The following is a 23,879-nucleotide window of genomic DNA, read 5'->3' as shown; positions in this document are numbered from 1 at the left end:
GAATACAACATGAAATAAGAAAGTTGCAGCAAGTTGAAATTTTTCCTATCATATCCTAGTGTGCCAATGTAAACTGTGTTAATTAAAATTCAATTAATTTTCCTTTTTTCCAGTCCTTACTATTGCTTCAAAAGTCCATATTCAACAGCTGTACATACACCAATTAATTTTTTCAAGATTAAATTTAACCTTATTCTTTGTTGTAGGCTATAAAATTCCAGATTATACATAATATCTGAAAAGCCAAGAGAAGTATCCAAGGACATCCAAACTTTACTCCCCTAAGATTCATGAGATGGAAAGGAAATTGTGGCTTCCTGGGATTTCCTGTTCATTCTAACACATATTGTAAAAAGCTGGGGAGAATGCAGACAAATTCAGGCAGCCCTTCCTGTAAAGGATATGTGCATGGCTTACACTGAGAGAATCACAAGGGTCAATGAGATCAGAATTGAGCCAGAAAAAGGTAAACTGTTCTAACAATCCTCCCTTTAGATTCTTTTGCGCTTTTCTGATATTCCCATCCCTTTAAAGCAACATGTTAGGAGAAAGGCAGTGAACATCCCTACCTATTCTTATCCCCTCCTTGACTCTCACATCCTTTTTGTACTGATGTTCAAAATACAGAACCCAGTCCTAACACACACTCACAAGGCATTTCCATTTACTCCAGTTAATCTATTTGCCTGAGACAATTTTTTTTTAATAATACCAGTTTATGGGTGTCTCCATCTCTGAGTCAAGCTTCCAAGTGCTACTTGCAATACACACTAATTCAATGAGAAAGAAAGCTCAATTCTGGGAGGTGATGACTTTCAAACTGAGGGCACAGGATTAGGTTGCTCTTGTATTCTTCCCCTGAATTAACAGATAATACAGTACCAAATAAGGCCCTTGTATTTAGAAGTGGACTACAGTTTTGCACATCCAAAATGGGTAACTGCTTATTAATCTTTTTGCACACTGATGAAAATCTGGACCAAGTTAAATGGAATCTCAGACAACATGCACGTGCTCAAACCTGGACTAGGGAAAGACATTCACAAAGCCTGAGCCTGAATTGATTCAATCTTTGCAGGTTAGCCTAACTTGCCTAGATTTAACAAGTTTGCAACTGACCAGACATTTCCTCTGGATTGAAGAAATGAAGGTACATACCTGCAGTGGCTCAGGCTAGAAGCCGGGGGATGGTAGAGCAGCCCTCCCTTCCCTTCAACAGTGATGAGCTGAGGTGGGCATGGCCAGGCCCCAGGAGGACCTCTGATTAGGGAGGGGTTTAAACCCCTGCACAGTCCCAGGCTTTTTCCTGCTTGTTGCTCAAGGGGTAGGAGTGTTGCCAGACACCAGCCCCCGGTTAACACGCTGAGGCAAAGGGAGGGTGTGCAGTGCATGCATTTGTTGATGATACTGAGCTTTTCAATCTCCTTCTCCCTGATTTTTCATACTGTCTGCAAACCTGACAGGCGAGGGAGCCAGCAAGGAGCTGATAATACAGCATTTTTCAGCCCATCAACAAAACAAAAACCTCTCTCATTAGTTAAAGCTCTTCTTAAACAGCTTTTTCCAAGGAAGGAATGAAGGGACATTACCAGTTGTCTTGTTGATTAGCTCCAAAAAGCTCTAAGCAGACACTGTTCTGTTTGCCTGTACCAGTGAAACTGGAGACACTCACACAGACACCCCCCACATTGGCTAGCATACCGCATGCCTAGCGTCTGTGGGACTAGGGAGGGATGGAGGGGGGATCTTTGCTTAAGCAGCAAGCAGCAATGCGGGGGGGGGGGAGGCAGGGGATGTGGAACAGGAGGAAGCCTGGCAGACCCTGCTGTGCCTGCAGTTTCTGCTGGAGCTCTGACTAAGGAGCAGAGGGGCAGGGCCAGCCCTGTTCTCTAGAACTGAGACTAGAGTACAGCCCAGCCCAGGGCTGCAAAGTATCTGGAATGCTGGGGGACTCTGGTTTAACTTAAACCAGCAAGGGGTCTGGGACAGACATTGCATAAACCGGTTTGACCTAAATCAATTAAGTCTGATGCTGCATTCAACCTGGTTTATCTTAAACCAGTTTCAGCCATTTTGAAACTGGTTTATGTGCACTGAACTTATGTTCTGTTATAGGTTTAAACCAGTTTCTGATTACTTAAATTGGTTTATGTGTAATGTCTGTCCTTAACCTTAAAGGTCAACTAAAGTGTTAGCCCTATATAATAAACAGTTTGTTTAATTTTTATCCAATTCCATTTCTACGTCTTCCTCCCAAGAAAATTTGAGGAAGGGAAGGAAGAGATGGACATGAAACAGACTGACCAATTTTTTTATGTTTTAGTGTAACTCTAAGCTCCTGTTTTAAATAATCAAAATCTGATACACAAAAATATTAATGGTTTCCTGGGAATGTTAACTTGGCCATACTGGACAAATTGTGCGTGTTATGGCATACATGTGACAATTAATATTAAATTAGTTAATTATTAGGCTCAAATTATATATATATATATATATATATATATATATATATATATATATATATATAATTTGAAATATATATAGGGCTTAGTTTGGCTGTCTGTGAGTCTGTGTGTGTGTGTGTCTGTCTGTAACGCTTTTCATCAACTGTGCCTGCCTCGAGAGGGTAGAGATTGACTGCATGGGCTCAGGCGGGCGCAGGGTTGGGGGAGGTGAACAGGGAGGACCACAGTGGTGGCACCCCCTCCCCCCACTGCCCTGCCCCGATGCCCACTCCTATGCCCAGCGGGGCAGGGTGCCCAATGCACGCACGCACCCCACAACTTTTATTACCAACAGCTGGCAGGGAGGGGAAGGCAGTAGGGAAAGAGGGAGGGAGGGAGGGAAGGGGAAGGGAGGCACAGAGGCAGGGGGAAGCCCCATAGCTCAGGGGAGGAGGCTGAGGTGGGTTGGGGGAGGGAGCCCCCATGCCGGAGGCTGGAGAAGGAGGCAGCGGCAGGAGTGTTTACATGCCCGCCCCCCCTCTCCACCCCCTGCTCACCCTTCGGGGCTGGACATGTAAACACACTTTTGAAATCCATCATTTTTATGGGCAATTGGCTAGTACTAATATAAAAGCTTAAGAAAGTTAATGCATATATTTAAAAAGCAACACACAGAAACTAAAACATGTGCTATATTCTCTTTACTCTAGGGAGATTTGTTTTTTCATTTCCTGACCACTGACCATTTAATTTCATGACCTTTCTGTGACCTCAAAATACAGTTTTTAAAATTTCCCAGGGCCCCTTTCCCAGGGGGTAGCCTCCTACCCATACACACAGATGTACACAAACCACAAAGAGAAATCTATCTACATGATTTCACAACATTTACTGTCCTTGGGACACTTTTTAGTCTCTTTACCTAAATGTAGTTTAAGAGAGTTTGATTTTTAACACTAAAAATGATTAAGCACCAAACAACAGTAGACTCCCACATGAAATAATCAAAACCTTAAGCTGTTGGCTTGGATGGCTATGGTATAGTCTGCTGTTGCAATGGATTATCCTCTTGTCCCCAGCCCTGAGCTTAACATTCTTAAACCCCCAATTATAGGCGGTTTATTTTACTGTATTTCATTTAGTGCTCATTAAAGTGCTGAACTGAGAACTCTGGTGGGTGATGTTCTCTATTAAATCAAAAAAACAAGAACAGCATGAGCATTTGCAATCAGACCTTCCCAACCACCAGCCTTTTAATGTGTCTCCAGTTAGCATGAGTTAAACTGACCTCCTACAGAATTTCAATCCTTGGCTTTCTGACCCAGACAGCAAACACTGCCAATCAGTGCCAACTGTGCACTGTGTGTTTTATGTACAAATTGCGTACTAGAACCTTAAATAGAACAGCTTATCAGATAAAATATAACCTTAGTAGTCACCCTTTCCTACAAAATTTTCTTAATGAATTATTAGTTGTCCATATCTATTTACTTTCCCTCTTGCCCTACTAAGTGAACCACAGGAAAAAAGAAAAGGTAGCAGAGCGCACAATATAGGTGGCAAATCCAACCTTCTTCTCTATGGCTACAAAGGGTACCTTTTCACTGAAACTGAAGCATTTCAGCCACAGAAGGGCTGAGATTGGGCAGGTCATGTGCAGCGTGCACAAACCTTACGAACCTCATAAGAGTCTACTGCAAAGCAGTAGACAGGAGACAGAAAGAATCAGTCGGTCTGTCTTCCTCCAAACCTTGCAGGGCCATGTAAGAGCTTGTAAAAGTTAGTCAGGCCATTGAGCTACACAACTGAGTTGTTCTGGCCCTGGAGATTCCTTCCTTGCAAACCTAACACTTCTGCTTTACCCCCAATTCAGTGTTCGGAGTTTCACAATGGTTCTGGATTTTACCCTCTGTGCACATGATCCCTTTTTAAATTTGTAAATTAACAAATATGCAGTACACAGATTGGGATAAGAATGAAGGCAACAGAGAACAAGGACAATTTCAGTTTGGTGGTAAAGGCACTAAATATGTACTCAAATGACGTACATTCAACTGCCAGACTGTGCTCTCTGTGCCTCGATTTTCCTCATGCAAAGTTTGGCATAATAATCTCTCTCACTCTTTATCTACCTTGCCACTTCAGAGCATGAGTTAGGTCCCTTAGGACCTGTTTGGGTATTACTGTAGTGCAAAAGACGACAGCCATGAAATAAGAACTGGAGCAACCAAATTTAAAATCTCCTGGGGAGAAAAAGGCCCCAAACACATCCCCTGGGCATTTAATGAGGAAGTATGTACTTTACTTCAAATTTACATATGAGCTTTACATGGATTTACCCATGACCTTACATATGAAGGGTTTTATTTTTAATTGATACAGCTCTAGCTTTTTATTTGTCATCTTTGACTGACTGATTTGCATGAACATGGCTACTGGTAAGTGAAGCAAAGTGTTTATGTGTCTTCCTGAGTATTATAGAAAGTCAGTAGGAGAGTCCAACAGTTCTATCTACCAGTCCTCTGTTCTAATTACCAGGCTCCTGCTCTAATCTGTAATCAATTCTATGTCATCTAATTTTGAAAACACACTAACAAAAAATAAAATGAAACTCTTTCCTTTTGGTGGTTCACTCAGAAATTGGAGGGGGAAGGGAAGCAGGGACACAACAAATAATCACTGAATTCTACAAATGACTTTCACAATAGAGGTGCTAATGATTTAAAGCAGGCTTTTGGGGCAGGACAGTCTAGAACTAAAGGCAGAATAAAGAGCACTTATATACTAGTCATAACATTGCTATCAAGTAATACTTAATTTGCTAGCTCCACCTAAACTTGGATTCCTTGGAAGTCAAATTGTTTTCCTTTTGAGATGTGGTATTTGGTGCCAGTGTACATCAGAGCTCTCCAAAAACAGTGCCTAGAGAAGAGCACCTGGTACATCTTGTCTCTCTCAATCATGGTTTCCCCTGAAAACCAAAGATGTCAGGTTCCTGTCCCTCCATGACAGAAGATATGGAGTAATACTGTGGTGGAAGATGAGGCAAGGGACACTGCTTTGTGTGTTTAGGGCTGTAATATACCTGTTCTGATCCACCAGAGGCCAATTTATGTAGGAAAGAGTTATGCATAGGGATAGTGATAGCCTGAATTAGTTAATTCTTGATTTTTTCAGCAGTGTGTTCAGCTGTTTGGAGGACCGCTTGCCTACAGTTGTCATATCTTTCTACTAAAGAATCAAACAGTCCATTTTACTTATTGGTCTCCTTATTTTATAAAGTACTGGGCTGTCAGGAGGCATTTTCAACCCTGTTTGAACTGAAACACTGAATTTTTCAAGCTTGTTAGAAATACATGTATATAATTTAGCTTCTTAAGTACACCTCCTTCAAAAATATTTGAGATAATTTCTTGCAATGTCCCACCTATAAAGGCCATTACAGCTTTCTCCACAGCTGTGTATTGGCTCTTACCGGTCAAGGAGAATTTCTAGTACTTCTTTAGTAGAGGCAAAGGCCCTGTACGTTGACAGAAAAATGCTGATGTAAGTAAAATCGTTGTCTCCAAAAGCTGTCAGGAGGGTTTCCACAAGTTTCTCCAGGGTGCCAGCTTTGATTGTTCTGATTTTACATGTCTCATACTGGCTAACAGTATGTTCTGGAGGCAATTGGTCCCCTTCAGCCTGTGAAACAAAAGATCAAAATCATGACCTAAATCATGAAACAAGCAGAGTCCCCAGTCTGAAACTCAAATTAAATTTTGCCTTTTAATAACACAGATGATAATATATCACAAATTACTGAAATATTTCATCATTTTGATTGCTGGTCCAAAGATGGCTCCAATGACAAACCTTGTTAGAAGTGTTATCCTTCTTTACAGTATTACTTTGACATCCGCCATCAGTAATCAACTGCAACCCAAGGACAAACAGATCTTTACTATCCAAACCAGAACAGTGCCAAGGTAAGATAGCTAAAAGAAACAGGTAAGTGATAGAGGAAACAGTATGAATCATAACTGGCACTCTTCTGAATCAGTGCTAAAACCCATACTTCCACCCAACGTTGAAGGTGGGAGTTATTATCAGAACTGCATATTGTTAGATGAGATATAAAACTAGGTCCTGACCATTTGCAATCAAACACGTTTTGTAAAAGCAGAGTGTTAATCCCAGTATTCCAGGTAGATCCCAGAGGAAGCAATATATTTTGTCTCCCTTTGTTCCTCTTATCAAGTTTTACATATAGATACAATATGTCTTGTCACTTTTACACTTTTCTTTGCACTGGCTGGAGCCTGATCCAAGACCAGTTAAATTAATGGGAATAAGTCGTCATTATTACTCTAGAGGCAAAAATATGTTAATAATAGAAAATGATCCCTGTGAGTGATTCAGTTACTTGTTTGCCAAGATAGGTGAGATGGAAATTTCTGTACAGATAAAAGATGCAAATATATATATTGACAACAACAATTTGATGTTTCCCCACTTTTTGTGTTTTTAAATAGTCCAGTTATAAAAACGAATATTATCAGAGTCTACTGGCATTAAAAGGCAGGGAGACTTCAACAAAATGTATGATTCTCTTCATTAATTTATTTAAATGTGCACCAAGGTCCTGAGGCACCGTACCTTCAGTTTCAAGGGTGCATGCTGAGAAGCACCTGCTCAGTTACCTTTATATAAATAATTGTCATCCAACATACCTACCACCAGCACTAATAAACTTTCATGAACAAAAAGACTAATTTCCCTGGAGATATGTAGATAGTTCACACAAGTCAGTGTAAATCTACAGTCCTTAGGATAAAGCCTGTTAATCTCCAACAGGCCTCCTTTTTTGCAATATATGTAAATAAACAATTCATGGTATGTGTGAATCTAGAGCCACCTCTACAAATGCAGGTAAAGGCATGATGGGATCTAATGCATGATTCATACAATCGTACATTAGATCTCATTGCACCTTGTTGCTGGTGTATGGGGTGCCCAATCCCAGGCTCTGCCTGCACTGGCAATAAGAAGGCTCCCATATTTGGGAGCCCCACACACCCCAGTTGAGAGGCTTCCAGTCACAGGGGCACACCAGAAACCCCTGAGGCCAGAGAACTACTGCAAGGGTGATTTCCTCATCCCAGGGGTGTGGGAAATCCTTTCAGATGGAGGATCACCACAGAGGTGACCCACCACCCCAGCAGTGCAGGAAACCCACAGGGCCAGAAGACCACTGCAATCCTTGGGTCCCAGGGGTTTTCTGCACCCTCATGGCAGGGCAATTAGGCCTGCAGCAATCTTCTGGCCCCAGGGGTTTCCTTCACCCCTGCATCCTAGGGATCATAGCTGCCATGATTCCTAGAGCTCAGGAGTGCATTAAACCCCCTGTTGCCATGATCCCTAGTGCTCGTGAGCTTTTCACTGGTCATGGTGTACCACTGCAGCTGGCAGCCCCATCAGCTGATGGGGCTCTCAGCAGCAGGGGAGACCCTGCTACACATGCAAATTAAAGCTAGATAGCAGCCAACTATAAAGTTATTATAAAGTTTATACATTCGAGGTCTAACTTTATAGCTGGTTGGAGCTTTTTATCTTGTGATAGATACTTTGCATGTGAAGCTGGTCCCCAGGGAATTACACAATTAACCAGTTAATTGTGCAATACTTGTAATGTGTAGAGGTGGCCTAGGATTAAGAGCATTATTTAAGGGGAAATTTAGACTATCTAGAAAAAAATGTTAAAATTGTGGCATAGTTTTCTGGGCTAAGTACAGACAATCAACAAGCCCGAGGCTGAATTTCAGTCTTTGCAGTTTAGTATAAACTGCAGAAATTAAACTGAAACTGAAGTGAACAAGAATTGATTCAGGAAATACAGACACGTGCCTGCAGTGGCTTGGGCCAAAAGCTGGGGGGCGCTAGAGCCTGGCTCTCTGGCTGTGTGTTCACTTCCTCTTCTTGCTTCCAGGTGCCTCTGGGATTTGTAGTCCACAGCTGCAGCCAGCTGTAAATTTGAGTGGGGGAAGGGTGGTTAACCCTCTCCCCCCTCCCTGGTCCCAGACTGCAGCCAGGGTTTGCTGGAGGGGCGGGGGGTGCAGCCCCCCCGTCTTGTAGACTGGGCTGGACACCATCTGGGCTTGCCCCTCCTTCCCCCCCACCCTTGTCAGGCAGCCCTCACTACTCCCAGTAAGGAGCAGAGGGACGGGACCAGCCCTGCTCTCTGGAGCAGACAGCACAGCCCAGCCCAGGGCTGCAGAGCATGCTGGGATGTTGGGGGACTCTGATTTAATTTGAACCAGGAAGGGGTCTGCGACAGAAGTTTCATAAACCGGTTTGACCAAAATCAGTTAAATCTGATACTACATTCAACCAGGTTCATCTTAAACCAGTTTCAGCCATTTTGAAACTGGTTTATGTGCACTGAACTTCTGTTCTGTTACAGGTTTAAACCAGTTTCTGATCACTTAAACTGGTTTATGTGTAACTTCTGTCCCTAGCCTCAAAGGGAATAGTGGAAGCCTCATTGCTTAAATCTTTTAAAATTAAGGCTGGCTAAAGCATTATTAATAAGCCATGAAAAACAATCCTGGGCTAACCAGTTTATCCTTCATTAATTTCCCTTTAAGTCTCAAGATAGAACAGAAAAAGTTCAAGCCATTTCTGTTGCAGTCCAGCATCATAAAACTGAATAGCTTCTCCTCTCCTAGGTGCCAGAAACACATCTGCACAAACTAAATCTTGTGCTGCAAACTACAGGTGCACTCTATTTCCATCTAGTTTCCCCACACTGGGTTCCACCTTTCCCAACTGATAATGGTTTGGAATTACCACTGTTACTTTGCCTTTCCAGCTGTCTCTAATTGAAATATTATAACTTTAACAACCTTCTGGTATGTATTTTGATCTAAATTTAGCACTTCTGAAGGTAGACTTTCTAAAAGAGATTTTCCATGTTTAGTTTTAGTTAAACAGATTTAAAAAAATGAATTATGCTTGGCTTTATGTGCACACCTACACATAAAAAGGTACACTGGTAAAATTAAACTGATTTAGTTAGAACAGTGTAAACCCCTGCGCAGATGCACTAATATCAGTGTAAAACTGATTATATCAGTTTATCTTATCCTTGTAAATATACAGGTTTAAAGGTGATTTTAAAAGTTCTACTACTTGTATCGTAGTAGCACTTCCAAGGCTGAATCATAGACCAGATTACAAGGCTGAATCGTGGACCAGTATGCACACATATACAAAAGTAAGTCCTGGTTAAAAATTGTATTCACATGTGACCCGATTTTCATAGATTTCATAGACATTAGGGCTGGAAGGGACCTTGGAAGATCATCGAGTCCAGCCCCCCGCCCAAAGGGCAGGAAGTCAGCTGGGGTCATAGGATCCCAGCAAGATAAGCATCCAGTTTGCTCTTGAAGTGTTCAATTTAGGCACTTGAACCACCTCCGGTGGCAGGCTGTTCCAGACCTTGGGGGCTCGGACATTAAAGAAATTCTTCCTTATGTCCAGCCTGAAACGGTACTGTAGTAGTTTATGACCATTCGACCTAGTTGTCATCCCTTGGGGCGCTCTGGTGAACAAACGTTCCCCCAGATACTGGTGGTCACCCCTGATAAACTTATAGGGGGACATCAGATCACCCCTGAGCCTGTGCTTTTCCAGGCTAAAGAGCCCCAGGGCTCTCAGCCTGTCATTGTAGGGTCTGCTTCCCTGACCTCTGATCATGCGTGTGGCTCTTCTCTGGACTCTCTCAAGCTTCTCCACATCCTTTTTGAATTGTGGAGCCCAAAACTGGACGCAGTACTCCAGCTGCGGCCTCACTAAGGCCGAGTACAAGGGGAGAATGACATCCCCGGATTTGCTTGAGAAGCATTTATGGATGCAAGCCAGTGTTTTGGTCGCTTTACTAGCCGCAGCATCGCACTGCAGGCTCATGTTCATCTTTTGGTCAATGATGACCCCCAAGTCTCTTTCTTCCATAGTGCTAGCCAACATAGTACTGCCGAGCCTATAAGGATGCTGCAGGTTTTTTTCCCCAAGGTGGAGAAGCTTGCATTTATCGGTGTTGAACACCATCAGATTCTTGTCCACCCACTTGCTGAGCCTGTCCAGGTCAGCCTGGATCACCCGTCTGTCTTCTGGTGTGGATGCTTTGCCCCAAAGTTTGGTGTCATCGGCGAACTTGGCCAGTCCGCTTCTGACTCCAGTGTCCGCATCATTAATGAAGATGTTGAACAGTATGGGTCCAAGGACAGAGCCTTGGGGGACCCCACTGGTCACAGGACACCACGATGAGTGACTTCCATCAATTACTACCCTCTGGGTCCGACCACGGAGCCAATTTTCCAGCCAGTGGATCGTGGAGGACCCAAGGCGACAATTGGCCAGTTTCTCCAAGAGGCGATCATGGGAAACCAGATCGAAGGCTTTTTTGAAGTCAAGATATATGACATCAATCTCTTCTCCCTTGTCCAGGTGATAGGTCACCTGGTCGTAGAAGGAAATTAGATTGGTCAAGCAAGACCTACCCGCAACAAACCCGTGCTGGCTATCCCTTAAGATGTTGGCGTCGGCCAGTCCATTAAGGATGGTCTCTTTAATAAACTTTTCTAAGATCTTCTCCGGGATAGAAGTCAGGCTAATGGGCCTATAGTTAGCCAGATCCACTTTCCTCCCTTTCTTGAAGATAGGCACCACATTGGCCTTCTTCCAGTCTTCGGGCGCTACACCAGAGCGCCAAGAGTTTTCAAAGATCCGTGCTAGAGGCTGGCTGATGATTTGATTACATCTATTTAAAATGTTGGTTTTTTAAATTTAAAACAGTAAAACTTCATTTTTAGACCAGTTAGAGTTATACCACTTTCTTTAGTTTCCAAATCTCCTTTATACACTATTGTCATTTTTAAGACTTTGGAGATTACTAAATGACTGCATATTTTATTTCACTAATTTAAATTGGTTCATCCAGCTTGAAGACATAATAATGAATGGCCTTAAGAAGTGGAAAGAAATCACTTGGAAATAAAGAGTGACACTGCATGATCAAAAGATAAATGCAAAACCTTTAAATTTGTTAACTTTCCCCTCTAGTGGTTTTTAATCCCCTTAGAAAATCATTTTCTATTTTATCATTGTCCTTAATTCTTATTTTTTCCAAGTCAAATCCCTCCTTGAGCGTGAGAATATAGACATCATCTTAAATACTAGTAACAAAGCATCATTATCTCACTCTTGGATGGAGACATGGTTTTAGTTTTCTAGTATATGTGCTTTATATACTATGTATAACAAGGCTCAACATGCTCTTTCTGCTGTAATAAAATGACATTAGCTGTTCTAATAAAAATACTCTAGGCAGGGAACCATAATAATGGTGTGTAATAGCTCCTACATTTCTAAAGACATGGGTGAAATTATAATTATTTATTTCTATGGCATTCCAAAATGAGCTAGCCTTTCTAAACAGTAAAGAGCACATGATGCTTGACCTGACAAGCTCATAATCTACGACCCTGAACCTGCAACTTGCTTCAAGTAGCTGAATCTCTGTGCCAATGAAGAGCTCCACAGCAGCTTGAAAGATCTAGATTTTGAAAACCAACAAACAGAGGTTAGAAGAAAGAGTACAGTAGATAAGTAGAGGTGCCAGGGGAATGAGTAAACATATCTCGATAATAATGTAACGTAACATTACCTTATTCATTTATTAGAGCTTTTTATAAACAAACTAGCATAAAGCAGCCTCATTAAAGAGAGAGGCATGGGCCAGAACCTTTTCATGGATACACCAGTGCAAAATGAACAGAATGACAGATAATGGAAAATTACAGATAAAACAAATAGAAAAACTTGAAAGATTTTTCCAAAAAAAATTCTTCAAGTTACTCTTTATCAACCTTTATCTTTATTAGTTTGGGAAATTATACAGTGTGCTGTGGCTTTCTGCAAGCCCACCAGAAAAGGCATAAAAATGTGAGGCTATTATTACTCTTATTCTTGTATGTAAATATTTTTCCTAAGCACAACTTTATTTGCAAATAAACTAGACAAAGTAATCTGTATGCTCATCATTTCCATTTCAATATTATGACTCAAGTTGTGGTTTTTAAGTCATCTGTTATTATACAATGCAACTCCTTCCAAGAAGAGAAAATGCTTCATCTTAACAACCTGATTTTCTATCTAGTAGAATATGGGGGTCTTGACATTTTAATTTAGGGCCACATTTTACATACAAAACCCCCATTCACATCAGCATGAGAATCAAGGTGAGGCTCTAAGACTGAAACACATAAATATATACTTTCACTGAAGTTTGTCCATGCCATCAACCTGTGAGAATGCTAAGAAAACTCTTACAACCACAAACTGTGTTTGTCAGCAAAACATTAAACTCCTAGAAATCATTTTAAGGGACATTTAAGGACGGTTTTATTTGTATTACAGTATTTCGGCAACTCTGCCTTGAAGTTTAGAATGAAAGAGACTGGGCAGACCACAGTCCAATAACACAGACATACAGAATAAGACATTGTGGGTTAAGCTAACATGCTAACAGGAAATGGCTCAATCTGGATTTAATCACAGACTGTCTCTTTACTGATATGGTGAGGATACCCAAAAGCATAAAAAGTTAGCACACCGGGTTTTGTGCTGGCTGTATGTACGGCTTTTAACACTCTGAGGCTTCTAACACCCTGGTGCAAGTTGTGAAGGTGTTCCACAAGACTTATAGCCATGTTGCACAAACTAGTCAATAGGGATCACATAACACAATTTCCCAACTTTACTTGGCAACTGTGGATCCTCTGGATCATGGTGTGCATGTAAGAGGTCTATACAACCATCACACCAAGACCTTTAATGCATATGCCTAAGCAAGAGTATGGAGGAATGGAGGCTGTCCTAGACCTACCATCCACCCTTTAGACCATTGAGACAGAGTCCAAAGGCCAAACTGAGTCCAGATGAATCAGTGCCTCAATGGTTGTACCTTCTGCCAGAGAGCAGGAGATTAGAGCTGCTGCTGACTGCCTAACACCTCAGCAAGGGCTTGTTTCTTTCAGGATGATGTCTCTTGGCCTTACTCCAACCCGGGAGTACCCACAAGGCAGTGGGGGCTAGGGCTTTGAGACACCCTGTATTCACCTTACTCTGGAGATTGCAACATTGTAGTATTTTATAAGAGCTACCCCACCATGAGTAGCCCCACCACATTGTCACCGAGCCCTCCGGCTGGATACAGTTTAGAGTCATACCCAGGACCATGAAACAGTATTTGGTTCTAGGTAGTTCACAAGGCTCTAGCCCTGAAATTGCTGCCATGCAGGCAGACTCATATAAAGCCCTGCTGGCTTAATTGGATTCCACATAGGTGCAGGAGCCAATCTGTATAGGCAGCTGTAAAGATTGAGGCAACTGAAACTATGCAGGTCTCATTTAGTTAGCACTCACTGCACCCTTTCTGAATTCAATAAATAATAATACAGAGTCTTATTCACAGAGTCCTAAATTAAAATGGTTTTGTTAAGGGCACAGCAGTAAGTGTGTAGGCAAACATAACAACCATTATAAACTCAGCAACAGATCATGCTCTGTTAGCGCCTTTTTCTCCCAAATGTTAGGATTATTTCTAGCCCTTTTCACAAAATGCCAAGGAAACTCTGCATTTCCACAAAGATGCTATCAGTGACAGACAGACAGGAAACCACCATCTCCACCTGCTCACTGTTGCCATACTCTACTACAAGTTAATATCTAGGTATGTGCCCAAGCCCTAGCCATGGTGCAGGACCTGAATCCACACTCTTGAGAGCCAAAGGCAAGGATCCAAGTCACTCCACTAGAATGGTATTAGAAAGTCACTTAACTAGTGATTTATCTTACTGAAAGACCTAGAAGGAAATCATCTACTCACATTTGTTCAAAATCTAAAGTGTGTTAAAACAAGCTTTTTTACTTAAATAAGAACTTGCAGAAATGTTCTCACTGTTTAATAAAGACACTGGAAACAGACTGTAGTATATGTAACCCAAACATTTTCAGATTCAGAACCTGAAAATGAAACTGACAACGCATGAAAGTGAAATTGATTTAATTAAACTTCCTTTATCCCAATTGAGAGAAACATGGAAAGAAAAACAAGTAAACAAAATGTTAAACAGTCTTTCTACTTTTTAAAAAATGTTAACTCCTTAGATTTCTTTGATTTAAAAAATGTAAGGAAGAATTTTCAGAAGTATTTAAGTGACTAACCCTTAAATCCTGTTGTAAAGGATGATTTAGGCAGTTACAAAAAAAGTGCTATGGACTTTCATTGCAATTTAAGGTTGGTCTACAACAACAGTTTTGCTGGAATAGCTATTTCTAATTAACTTCCTAAATGGATAATATTATTGTGGGATAAAGGTGGTTTCATCTGAGTCATAATCTATTCTGCATTATTCCAAAAATACTTGTGTCTACAGTGGACACTGATTGGACACAGCTTATCTACTCCTGCCTTAATCCAAATGAATTTTTCTGTGTCAGAAATAATTTAGGATTTTAATTCCTTATGTTCTAAACTACCCAAATTACTTTTCGAAATGAGATGTAAGTGTTTTGATAATTTTATTATCATTTAGTTGACACTGACCCTTTAAATAAAAAATAATTCAGCATTAACCACGCTCGCCCTTAGAAATGCTAAGAATAACCACGCCACAATTTGTTTTCTTAGATCATGAAAGTACAACACTCAGAAGTCCAAATAAACCTGGCATTTGCTTAAGAAAACAAATCTTTAGCACAATTCACATAAAACTTAACTTCAGTGTTACAGAATCATATACTACTTAGAGCAGTGGTGCTGCTCAACCTTTTTGTCTGGCAGGCTGGATGGGAAGTACCCAATTGTTCTGCAGGCCAGATCCAGGTGGTGGAACCAATCCAGCTGAGGAGACAGGGGAGCCAGTCCAGCTATGATCCAGGCATGAGAGGGAAGGGGCCTTGGGCTGGCCCCAACCTGGCCCCATAACAGGGAGAGGGCATAACCTGGCCCCAATCCAGCCCCTCTGGGGGAAGAAGGTGTGCCTCAGCCCCAGTATGGTCTAGTGGAGGGAAGAGGCCATGGCCCAGCCCCAAGTTGGCTGGGCAGAGAGAAGGGGGCATGACCTGGCCTATGGGCAGGGAGGGGGAGTGAGAAAGGAGCATGGGTTGGTCCTGAATCAGCTGCCCAGGGGGAGGGGGCACTGCCCAGCCCCAAAGTAGCCATGCAGAGGGAAGGGGGCATGGCCAGGTTGTGATCTGGTCATGTAGGGGGAAGGTTGTGGCCCTGGAGGGCTTGGAATTTTGGCAGCAGGGAGAGGCAGCTGTACTGCCGCGGCTGTACTGCCACTGCTTCTCTGCCACCAGTATCCAACAACCCCTGGGGAGCCCTGCAGGCCAGATTTCAAGGCTCCATGGGCTGCATTTGGCCCATGGGCCAGAGGTTGAGCACCCTTGGCTTAAAGAATTCCTGAAAGAAACCTACATGGATTCAGATAGTTTTTTTAAACTAAGTGACAGAACAGATGAAAAATAGAACCAGTCTTAAAATAAAATACAATTGAATTGCACAGTAAAAAGTTGAACCATGACCTTCCAAGCAACAGCAATCCAAGAATGTGTTATATAAAATACACATTCACTTTGTTCATTTTTTTGTAAACAATTACTTTAAAGACATTTTTTTAGCTCCAGAAGGGTCTCAATGTGCTTCATAAAATATCTATTACACTTGCTATTTTCAGAAAGGGAACATGTCTAGTGGCATCTTACAGCCATAGCTGGCAATCAAGTTGTAACAGACTTAAACCAGCATACATTATGGTGACACTATCTATTCACAAAAACCTCTGAGGACATATCAGAAACATTACATGGATCAGGAAACAGCTATTCTGTCCTGCCACTACCATACCAAATTGTGTATTTTAGGAGAGGAAAATGAAGACTGAACTGGCCAAAAAAGCTGCTGGTGGTCTTTTGAATGTTATTAATAATACTTGACTTGAATAGATCAGCAGGAAGAACCCCTCCTCCTTGTTTATGTAAACATGATGGCAAGATCTCAGAGCTTTGCTCTTCTAACTCTTCTTCTTGTCTTCATCTCCCACCCTGAGGAACACCATCCTGCTGGGAAACAATTTGCATAAAATCCTGAAGTTTAAGCAGAATTTCACTACAGGAAACCCTAGCTTGCAGGGTTTAAAATCCTTGAAGTGGGATCTTCTAAGAATTTGTGGACCACCAAAAGCAGGGACCTTTATTTTTAAAGGGTAACCATTTTACTGTACTGTGGCAACGTCTACCTGAGATGTTGACTGAGCAGTAGTGTCATGTGGCAGGAAGTGTGATGCAATGCTACTGCGCAGTAGTCACGAGCTACTGCACAGTCAGCATCATGAAAAAGCCATTTATCCAAGTACTAAATGACTGCACAGTAACAACTGTGCAGTCAGCATCTCATGCAGATGCAGCCAGTGTCTCTAAGTAGAAATAAGATAAACAAGCAAACCTCTACACCATCTTCTCTGCCTTGATTCTTGTTCTAATTTTCATCATTTTGGGGTGCTACTGAAGATTCAAGGGGATTCCATAGCTTAGTTGTCCCCACGGATTCTCTATTGCAACACAACCTTCCTTGACAGCAGCCAAGAGAGCTCTTTGACAATTAATGACATGATCAAAACAAACAGATATTCCCATTTTCATGAACCTGCCCATCCCTCTAGAATTCATTGCCTGGCCAACATTTGTCTGAAGAGGTGGCACATAGTGGGTTAGAGACAATGGGTCAGATTCGAAACTAATCTGTAAATGAGCCCCTTAGACAAATGCTTATACTCAGATGCCTTTAGAGAGCTTATACTCTTGTAAGGGAGCCTCATTAGAAGTAATTTACATGCTGAGGTGCTGGAAGAAGACATAAAAAGCTGTATGTTAACATGAGGCAGGGACTATTTTACTTTACAGCTGCATATTTTCACACGTTCTTCTTAAATTCGGCAAACAGGCTCCTGTTCAGTATGAAAATACAAATTACCATGAGATAAGCCAGGATGTAAATTTACAAAGATCTTTTAATTGTACATTGTACATACTAGGGTAAATTAAAACATGATCAGAATCTTACCTAATTTACTGAAAATTTTGATTCCTCAGTATGTAAACTATATCTCAGTTATGCAAAGGTGTAAAGAATTTCCCCATAAGTATTATTTTTGAATTTGCCTGAGTGAACACAAAGGAGGGTGAGAGACACTAAGGAAGAGAATCTTCTCAGCTGGCAGAAGAAGGAAGCAAACCATTGACATAAGGATGGAAGAAATTGGCAGTTTTCACCGTTAAGTCCTGGTAGAGAGAACACTGGATTGTGTTTTTAATTCCTGGCTCTGTTGTTGGTGGCTGAGTGACCTTTGACAAGTCACTCTGTGAGTAGTGTTTTCCTCTCTGTAAAATGGGGTTAGTGAAATTACCTTCACTGCCAAGTATTTTGAAACCTACAGGCAAGAGGCACTCTTTGAGCGAGATAGTGAGCATCTATATACATGCTCCAGGGTGGAGGGAGGCACTTTAATTAGAGCAGCTCTGAGGGCGTCATGTGTATTCAGCATCCTACATTTCAAAATGGCAACAGAGATGCTTTAACTAAAGCTCATTTGATGAGCTGTAGTTTATCCCCCCCTTCCCACCACCATCATTTTGAAATGCAGGGACGCCAGATACACGTGATGTGGAGGTTGCTAGAGCATGCTAATTAGTATACTCGAGCAGACTCGCAGCGGGCTCGATTGAGTCTACTCCCATGCATGCTAAATAGTACATGGCAGAGGAGACCTCCATCACGTGCCCACTATTTCCAAACTTTGATTCATTCTTACAGAACTGTCTACTTTCTGTTTCTTTTCATTTTAACAAGCGAATAAAAGGGCCAGAAATGGTGGCCACAAAACAGCTGAGTCTATATCCTGGTCTCAACAGATAAAACAGATTCTGGGTTAGTGTCCAGATTTGTCTCTTCCTGAGTTTGACTTTATTGGTAACTCAAAAACAACAAAACATTTCATCCTAAACTTCCTTCCCAAATGTGGGCTGTTTTTTTTTTCCCAGAATATCCTGTTTCCTACTTCCTCCTTGCCCTTTTTATATATTTGTAGGAGCTCACTGGATGTACCTGCCAGAATGATACAGCAATAATGAATATGAATCTAAATATAGGGGGTTTAGCACCTGAGCTTTTAGCAGGGGAAATGGCATTTCTGCACGGTTTTAGAGTTTGCATTGGTATGGTAACAACAAAAAACAAGTATAGAATACTACCTTAAATCTTCCTACAAGGCTGAGGAGGTAGGCCAGGAAATAAGGATTCATTAAAAAGGCATATAAAAAGGTGAAAATATAAATCTACTTATTCCAAGTAGAAATGAAAATAAATTGTGAAAAAATATAAATATTATAAATAAAGAACTACTCTTTACCATATCAGCATAACGCAGTTTCACAACACACTTTGATGTGTTATATGCTGCAAGGCAGAACATCTCGTATTTCCTGTGAAAAAAAGGAGTTCACATACTACAGCTAAATTTTTCACTCCATACCTAACTAAACTACAAGTGCAAATGCTGCATAAATAGTTGCATCTAAATTGCACTAATTTAGGAGCTATTATAACTAATGTGGTGGTTACCTTTCTTCCTTACTTCAGGTGAAAGAGCTTAATTTGAACACCTAACCTGACAGCATCTGGTAGTCTTTTTTGATCTTTCCAAAACTGCTTTGCATGTGTATATTGGCAACAGTATTACACATAACAGAATATAAGAACTGCAGCTAGAACTAGTTATCTAATCATCTCCTTTTCACTATGATACTGTTTCTCTGCGGTCTATTTTTTGTCTGACTTATATGTAAATATATTCTATAATGGGGCCTTGCACTCCCTTAAGAAATCCACATCACCTCCTTCACTCCATAATAATGTAGGTGATAAAATCATTTTTGTAATCTGTCAAGATGCTGTGCCACACGCCTCTGAATTCTTACACTGACCTCCCTTTTCCTGGTTCATTTTAATTTAAAGTTTCATAGATTCATAGATGTTAGGGTCAGAAGGGACCTCAATAGATCATCAAGTCTGACCCCCTGCATAAGCAGGAAAGAGTGCTGGGTCTAGATGACCCCAGCTAGATACTCATCTAACCTCCTCTTGAAGACCACCAGGGTAGGGGAGAGCATCACCTCCCTTGGGAGCCCGTTCCAGACCTTGGCCACTCGAACTGTGAAGAAGTTCTTCCTAATGTCCAATCTAAATCTGCTCTCTGCTAGCTTGTGGCCATTGTTTCTTGTGACCCCCAGGGGTGCCTTGGTGAATAAATACTCACCAATTCCCTTCTGTGCCCCCGTGATGAACTTATAGGCAGCCACAAGGTCGCCTCTCAACCTTCTCTTGCAGAGGCTGAAAAGGTCCAGTTTCTATAGTCTCTCCTCATAGGGCTTGGTCTGCAGGCCCTTGACCATACGAGTTGCCCTTCTCTGGACCCTCTCCAGGTTATCCGCATCCTTCTTGAAGTGTGGCACCCAGAATTGCACGCAGTACTCCAACTGCGGTCTGACCAGCGCCCGATAGAGGGGAAGTATCACCTCCCTGGACCTATTCGTCATGCATCTGCTGATGCACGATAAAGTGCCATTGGCTTTTCTGATGGCTTCGTCACACTGCCGACTCATGTTCATCTTGGAGTCCACTAGGACTCCAAGATCCCTTTCCACCTCTGTGCCACCCAGCAGGTCATTCCCTAGGCTGTAGGTGTGCTGGACATTTTTCCTCCCTAGTTGCAGCACTTTGCATTTCTCCTTGTTGAACTGCATCCTGTTGTTTTCTGCCCACTTGTCCAACCTGTCCAGGTCTGCTTGCAGCTGTTCCCTGCCCTCCGGCATGTCCACTTCTCCCCATAGCTTTGTGTCATCCGCAAACTTGGACAGAGTACATTTGACTCCCTCGTCCAAGTCACTGATGAAGACATTAAAGAGTATCGGTCCAAGGACCGAGCCCTGCGGGACCCCACTGCCCACACCCTTCCAGGTCGAGACCGACCCATCCACCACGACCCTTTGGGTGCGACCCTCTAGCCAATTCGCCACCCACCGGACCGTGTAGTCATCCAAATCACAGCCTCTTAACTTGTTCACCAGTATGGGGTGGGATACCGTATCGAAGGCCTTCCTGAAGTCTAAGTATACGACATCCACCCCTCCTCCTGTGTCCAGGCGTTTCGTAACCTGGTCATAGAAGGAGACTAGATTGGTCAGGCACGATCTGCCTGCCACAAACCCATGCTGGTTTCCCCTCAGCATAATTTGCCCTGCCGGGCTCTCACAAATGTGAGCCTTGATAATTTTTTCAAAGACTTTACCAAGGATGGAGGTGAGACTGACTGGCCTATAGTTGCCCGGGTCCTCCTTCGAAAATGGGGACCACGTTAGCCCTTTTCCAATCCTCTGGGACTTGGCCCGTGCGCCACGAGCGTTCGAATATTCCCACCAGTGGCTCTGCAATGATGTCGGCCAGTGCCTTCAGCACCCTCGGATGGAGCTCATCCGGGCCTGCCGACTTAAAGGCATCCAGTTCTTCCAAGTGACTCTGCACCACCTCAGGATCTACGTATGGAAGTCTGGCGCCTTGCTGCTGCCTCTCTACAACCCCAGTGAGAGCCTCGTCGTGTCCCTCACTTAGGAACACTGAGGCAAAGAACTCGTTGAGGAGCTCAGCCTTGTCCCCCCTGTCTGTCACCAATTGTTTCTGCCCATTTAGCAGGGGTCCTATTCCTCCCTGGGCCTTCCTTTTACTCCCTATATATCTAAAAAACAACTTCTTGTTGTCTTTTACTTGGGTTGCCATCCTCAGCTCCATGGTAGCTTTGGCCCGCCTAACTGCCTCCCTACAAGCACGAGCAGAGGAGGTATATTCATCTTTAGTGATCTCACCCTGTTTCCACTTTTTATGTGCTCCCCTTTTGGCCCTTAGGCTGCCCTGGATTTCTCTGGTCAGCCATGGAAGCCTCCTGGCCCCTTTCCCTTTTTTGCCTCGCTCGGGGATCGTCTTGCTTTGTGCCCGAAGGATCATTTCCTTAAGGCACAGCCACCCTTCTTGGGCTCCCATCCCTTCAAAACTCCTACTCTGCAGTGCGTCCTTGACTAATCGCCTGAGTGCATTGAGATCAGCTTTCCTAAAGTCTAGCACTTTCACCCTACTAGTTACCTTACCCACTCGACGTCTTATGGTGAATTCTATTATTAGGTGATCACTGTCTCCCAAATGGCTACCGATCTGGAGGTCCCCTATCATGTCATCCCCTGTTGCCAATACCAGATCCAGTATGGCATTCCCCCTAGTGGGACCATGCACCTCCTGTGTCAGGTGGAGGTCCTGTACACAGGTTAGAAACCTGTGTGAGCAATGGGACCTTGCTGTCTGCGTCTCCCAGCAGATGTCCGGGTAGTTTAGGTCCCCCATGACTACCGCCTCTTTAGCTTTTATGGTCTCCGAGAGTTGCTTCAGGAGCCCCGCATCTATTTCTTCCCCTTGGTGTGGGGGTCTGTAGCAGACCCCTACCACCAAATCCCTTTCTCCTTGCCCCCCATGTAGCCTAACCCACAATCCTTCTACTTCCTCAACCTCGGATTCTGTCTTGATGAGGGTTGATGTATATTGCTCACTGACATAAAGTGCAACCCCCCCCCCTTCTTCCCCGACCTGTCCTTTCTGTACAATCTATAGCCCTCAATATGTACCGCCCAGTCATGGGATGAATCCCACCAGGTCTCTGTTAGCCCCACTAAGTCATAGGTGTTTAGTGCAAGCAGGAGCGCTAGTTCATCCTGCTTGTTCCCCATGTTCCTAGCATTAGTATATAGGCACTTGAGCCCTGCGACTGGTGCCTTTGCTGCCCCCCCGCTCCAAGTCCCAAGGGGCCCATTGTTTCTTACCTTCTTGTTTGTTACCTGTTCTGTAGTGCTGGCCTCCCCATGGCTTTCAGGTTTCCAATGTTCGCCTTCTTCAGGCTGGGCTGTCCTTGTGGGTGCCACATGGTTTGGTGGTCCACAGCTTCCCCTGCCCTCGTACTCCCCTCCCCCCGACGAGCCTAGTTTAAAGCCCGCCGGAGGAGGGGGCTCCGGAGGAGTTCTTAAGCTCTAAAACCCTTGCACATCCCTGTCCCTGCTAACCTCCTCTCCCAGACGACCACCTTCAAACCTTCAATCACCAGCCTCAGTGCCAATTTGTCTACCACTCCCTCAGCCATCTCTAGGTCTTTTTCTGTGTCAACCAACACAGATTGAGTGCTCAGCCTGAGATGACCCATACTACCTTCCTACAGTAAAATCCCTCCTGAAGACTCATTTCTATCATGCTGTCCCCCAACATGAGTCACTACCACAATGCTGTATACATGCATTTACAAAGGACCTGTAATTTTATTCATAGATTCATAGATGTTAGGGTCGGAAGGGACCTCAATAGATCATCGAGTCCGACCCCCTGCATAGGCAGGAAAGAGTGCTGGGTCTAGATGACCCCAGCTAGATGCTCATCTAACCTCCTTTTGAAGACCCCCAGGGTAGGGGAGAGCACCACCTCCCTTGGGAGCCCGTTCCAGACCTTGGTCACTCTAACTGTGAAGAAGTTCTTCCTAATGTCCAATCTAAATCTGCTCTCTGCTAGCTTGTGGCCATTATTTCTTGTAACCCCTGGGGGTGCCTTGGTGAATAAATACTCACCAATTCCCTTCTATGCCCCCATGATGAACTTATAGGCAGCCACAAGGTCGCCTCTCAACCTTCTCTTGCGGAGGCTGAAAAGGTCCAGTTTCTCTAGTCTCTCCTCGTAGGGCTTGGTCTGCAGGCCCTTAACCATACAAGTGACCCTTCTCTGGACCCTCTCCAGGTTATCTGCATCCCTCTTGAATTGCGGCGCCCAGAATTGCATGCAGTACTCCAACTGCGATCTGACCAGCTCCCAATAGAGGGGAAGTATCACCTCCTTGGATCTATTCGTCATGCATCTGCTGATGCACGATAAAGTGCCATTGGCTTTTCTGATGGCTTCGTCACACTGCCGGCTCATGTTCATCTTGGAGTCCGCTAGGACTCCAAAGTCCCTTTCCACTTCCGTGCCACCCAGCAGGTCATTCCCTAGGCTGTAGGTGTGCCGGACATTTTTCCTCCCTAGGTGCAGCACTTTGCATTTCTCCTTGTTGAACTGCATCCTGTTGTTTTCTGCCCACTTGTCCAACCTGTCCAGGTCTACTTGCAGCTGTTCCCTGCCCTCAGGTGTGTCCACTTCAATTATTGTTTTACCACTTCTCCTTCCCAAATCTGTACCTTAATGATAGAATG

At 43.2% G+C, this 23,879-nt stretch overlaps 1 protein-coding gene across 2 annotated transcripts in view; it reads right to left on the bottom strand.

The window, feature by feature from the left end:
• RGL1 (ral guanine nucleotide dissociation stimulator like 1) overlaps positions 1–23,879 on the bottom strand; it is a 121,813-nt gene that overhangs the window by 73,402 nt on the left and 24,532 nt on the right. For both annotated transcript variants that reach the window (XM_006260627.4, XM_014596055.3), the window contains exon 3: positions 5,923–6,131. In XM_006260627.4, the coding sequence (XP_006260689.2) occupies positions 5,923–6,131 (209 nt within the window). The remainder of the gene's footprint in view (positions 1–5,922; positions 6,132–23,879) is intronic.

Source organism: Alligator mississippiensis, chromosome 5, assembly GCF_030867095.1.
Source record: "Alligator mississippiensis isolate rAllMis1 chromosome 5, rAllMis1, whole genome shotgun sequence".
Lineage (NCBI taxonomy): Eukaryota > Metazoa > Chordata > Crocodylia > Alligatoridae > Alligator > Alligator mississippiensis.
Note: the sequence above shows the minus strand (reverse complement) of the source record. Positions and strands in the feature narration are given on the sequence as shown.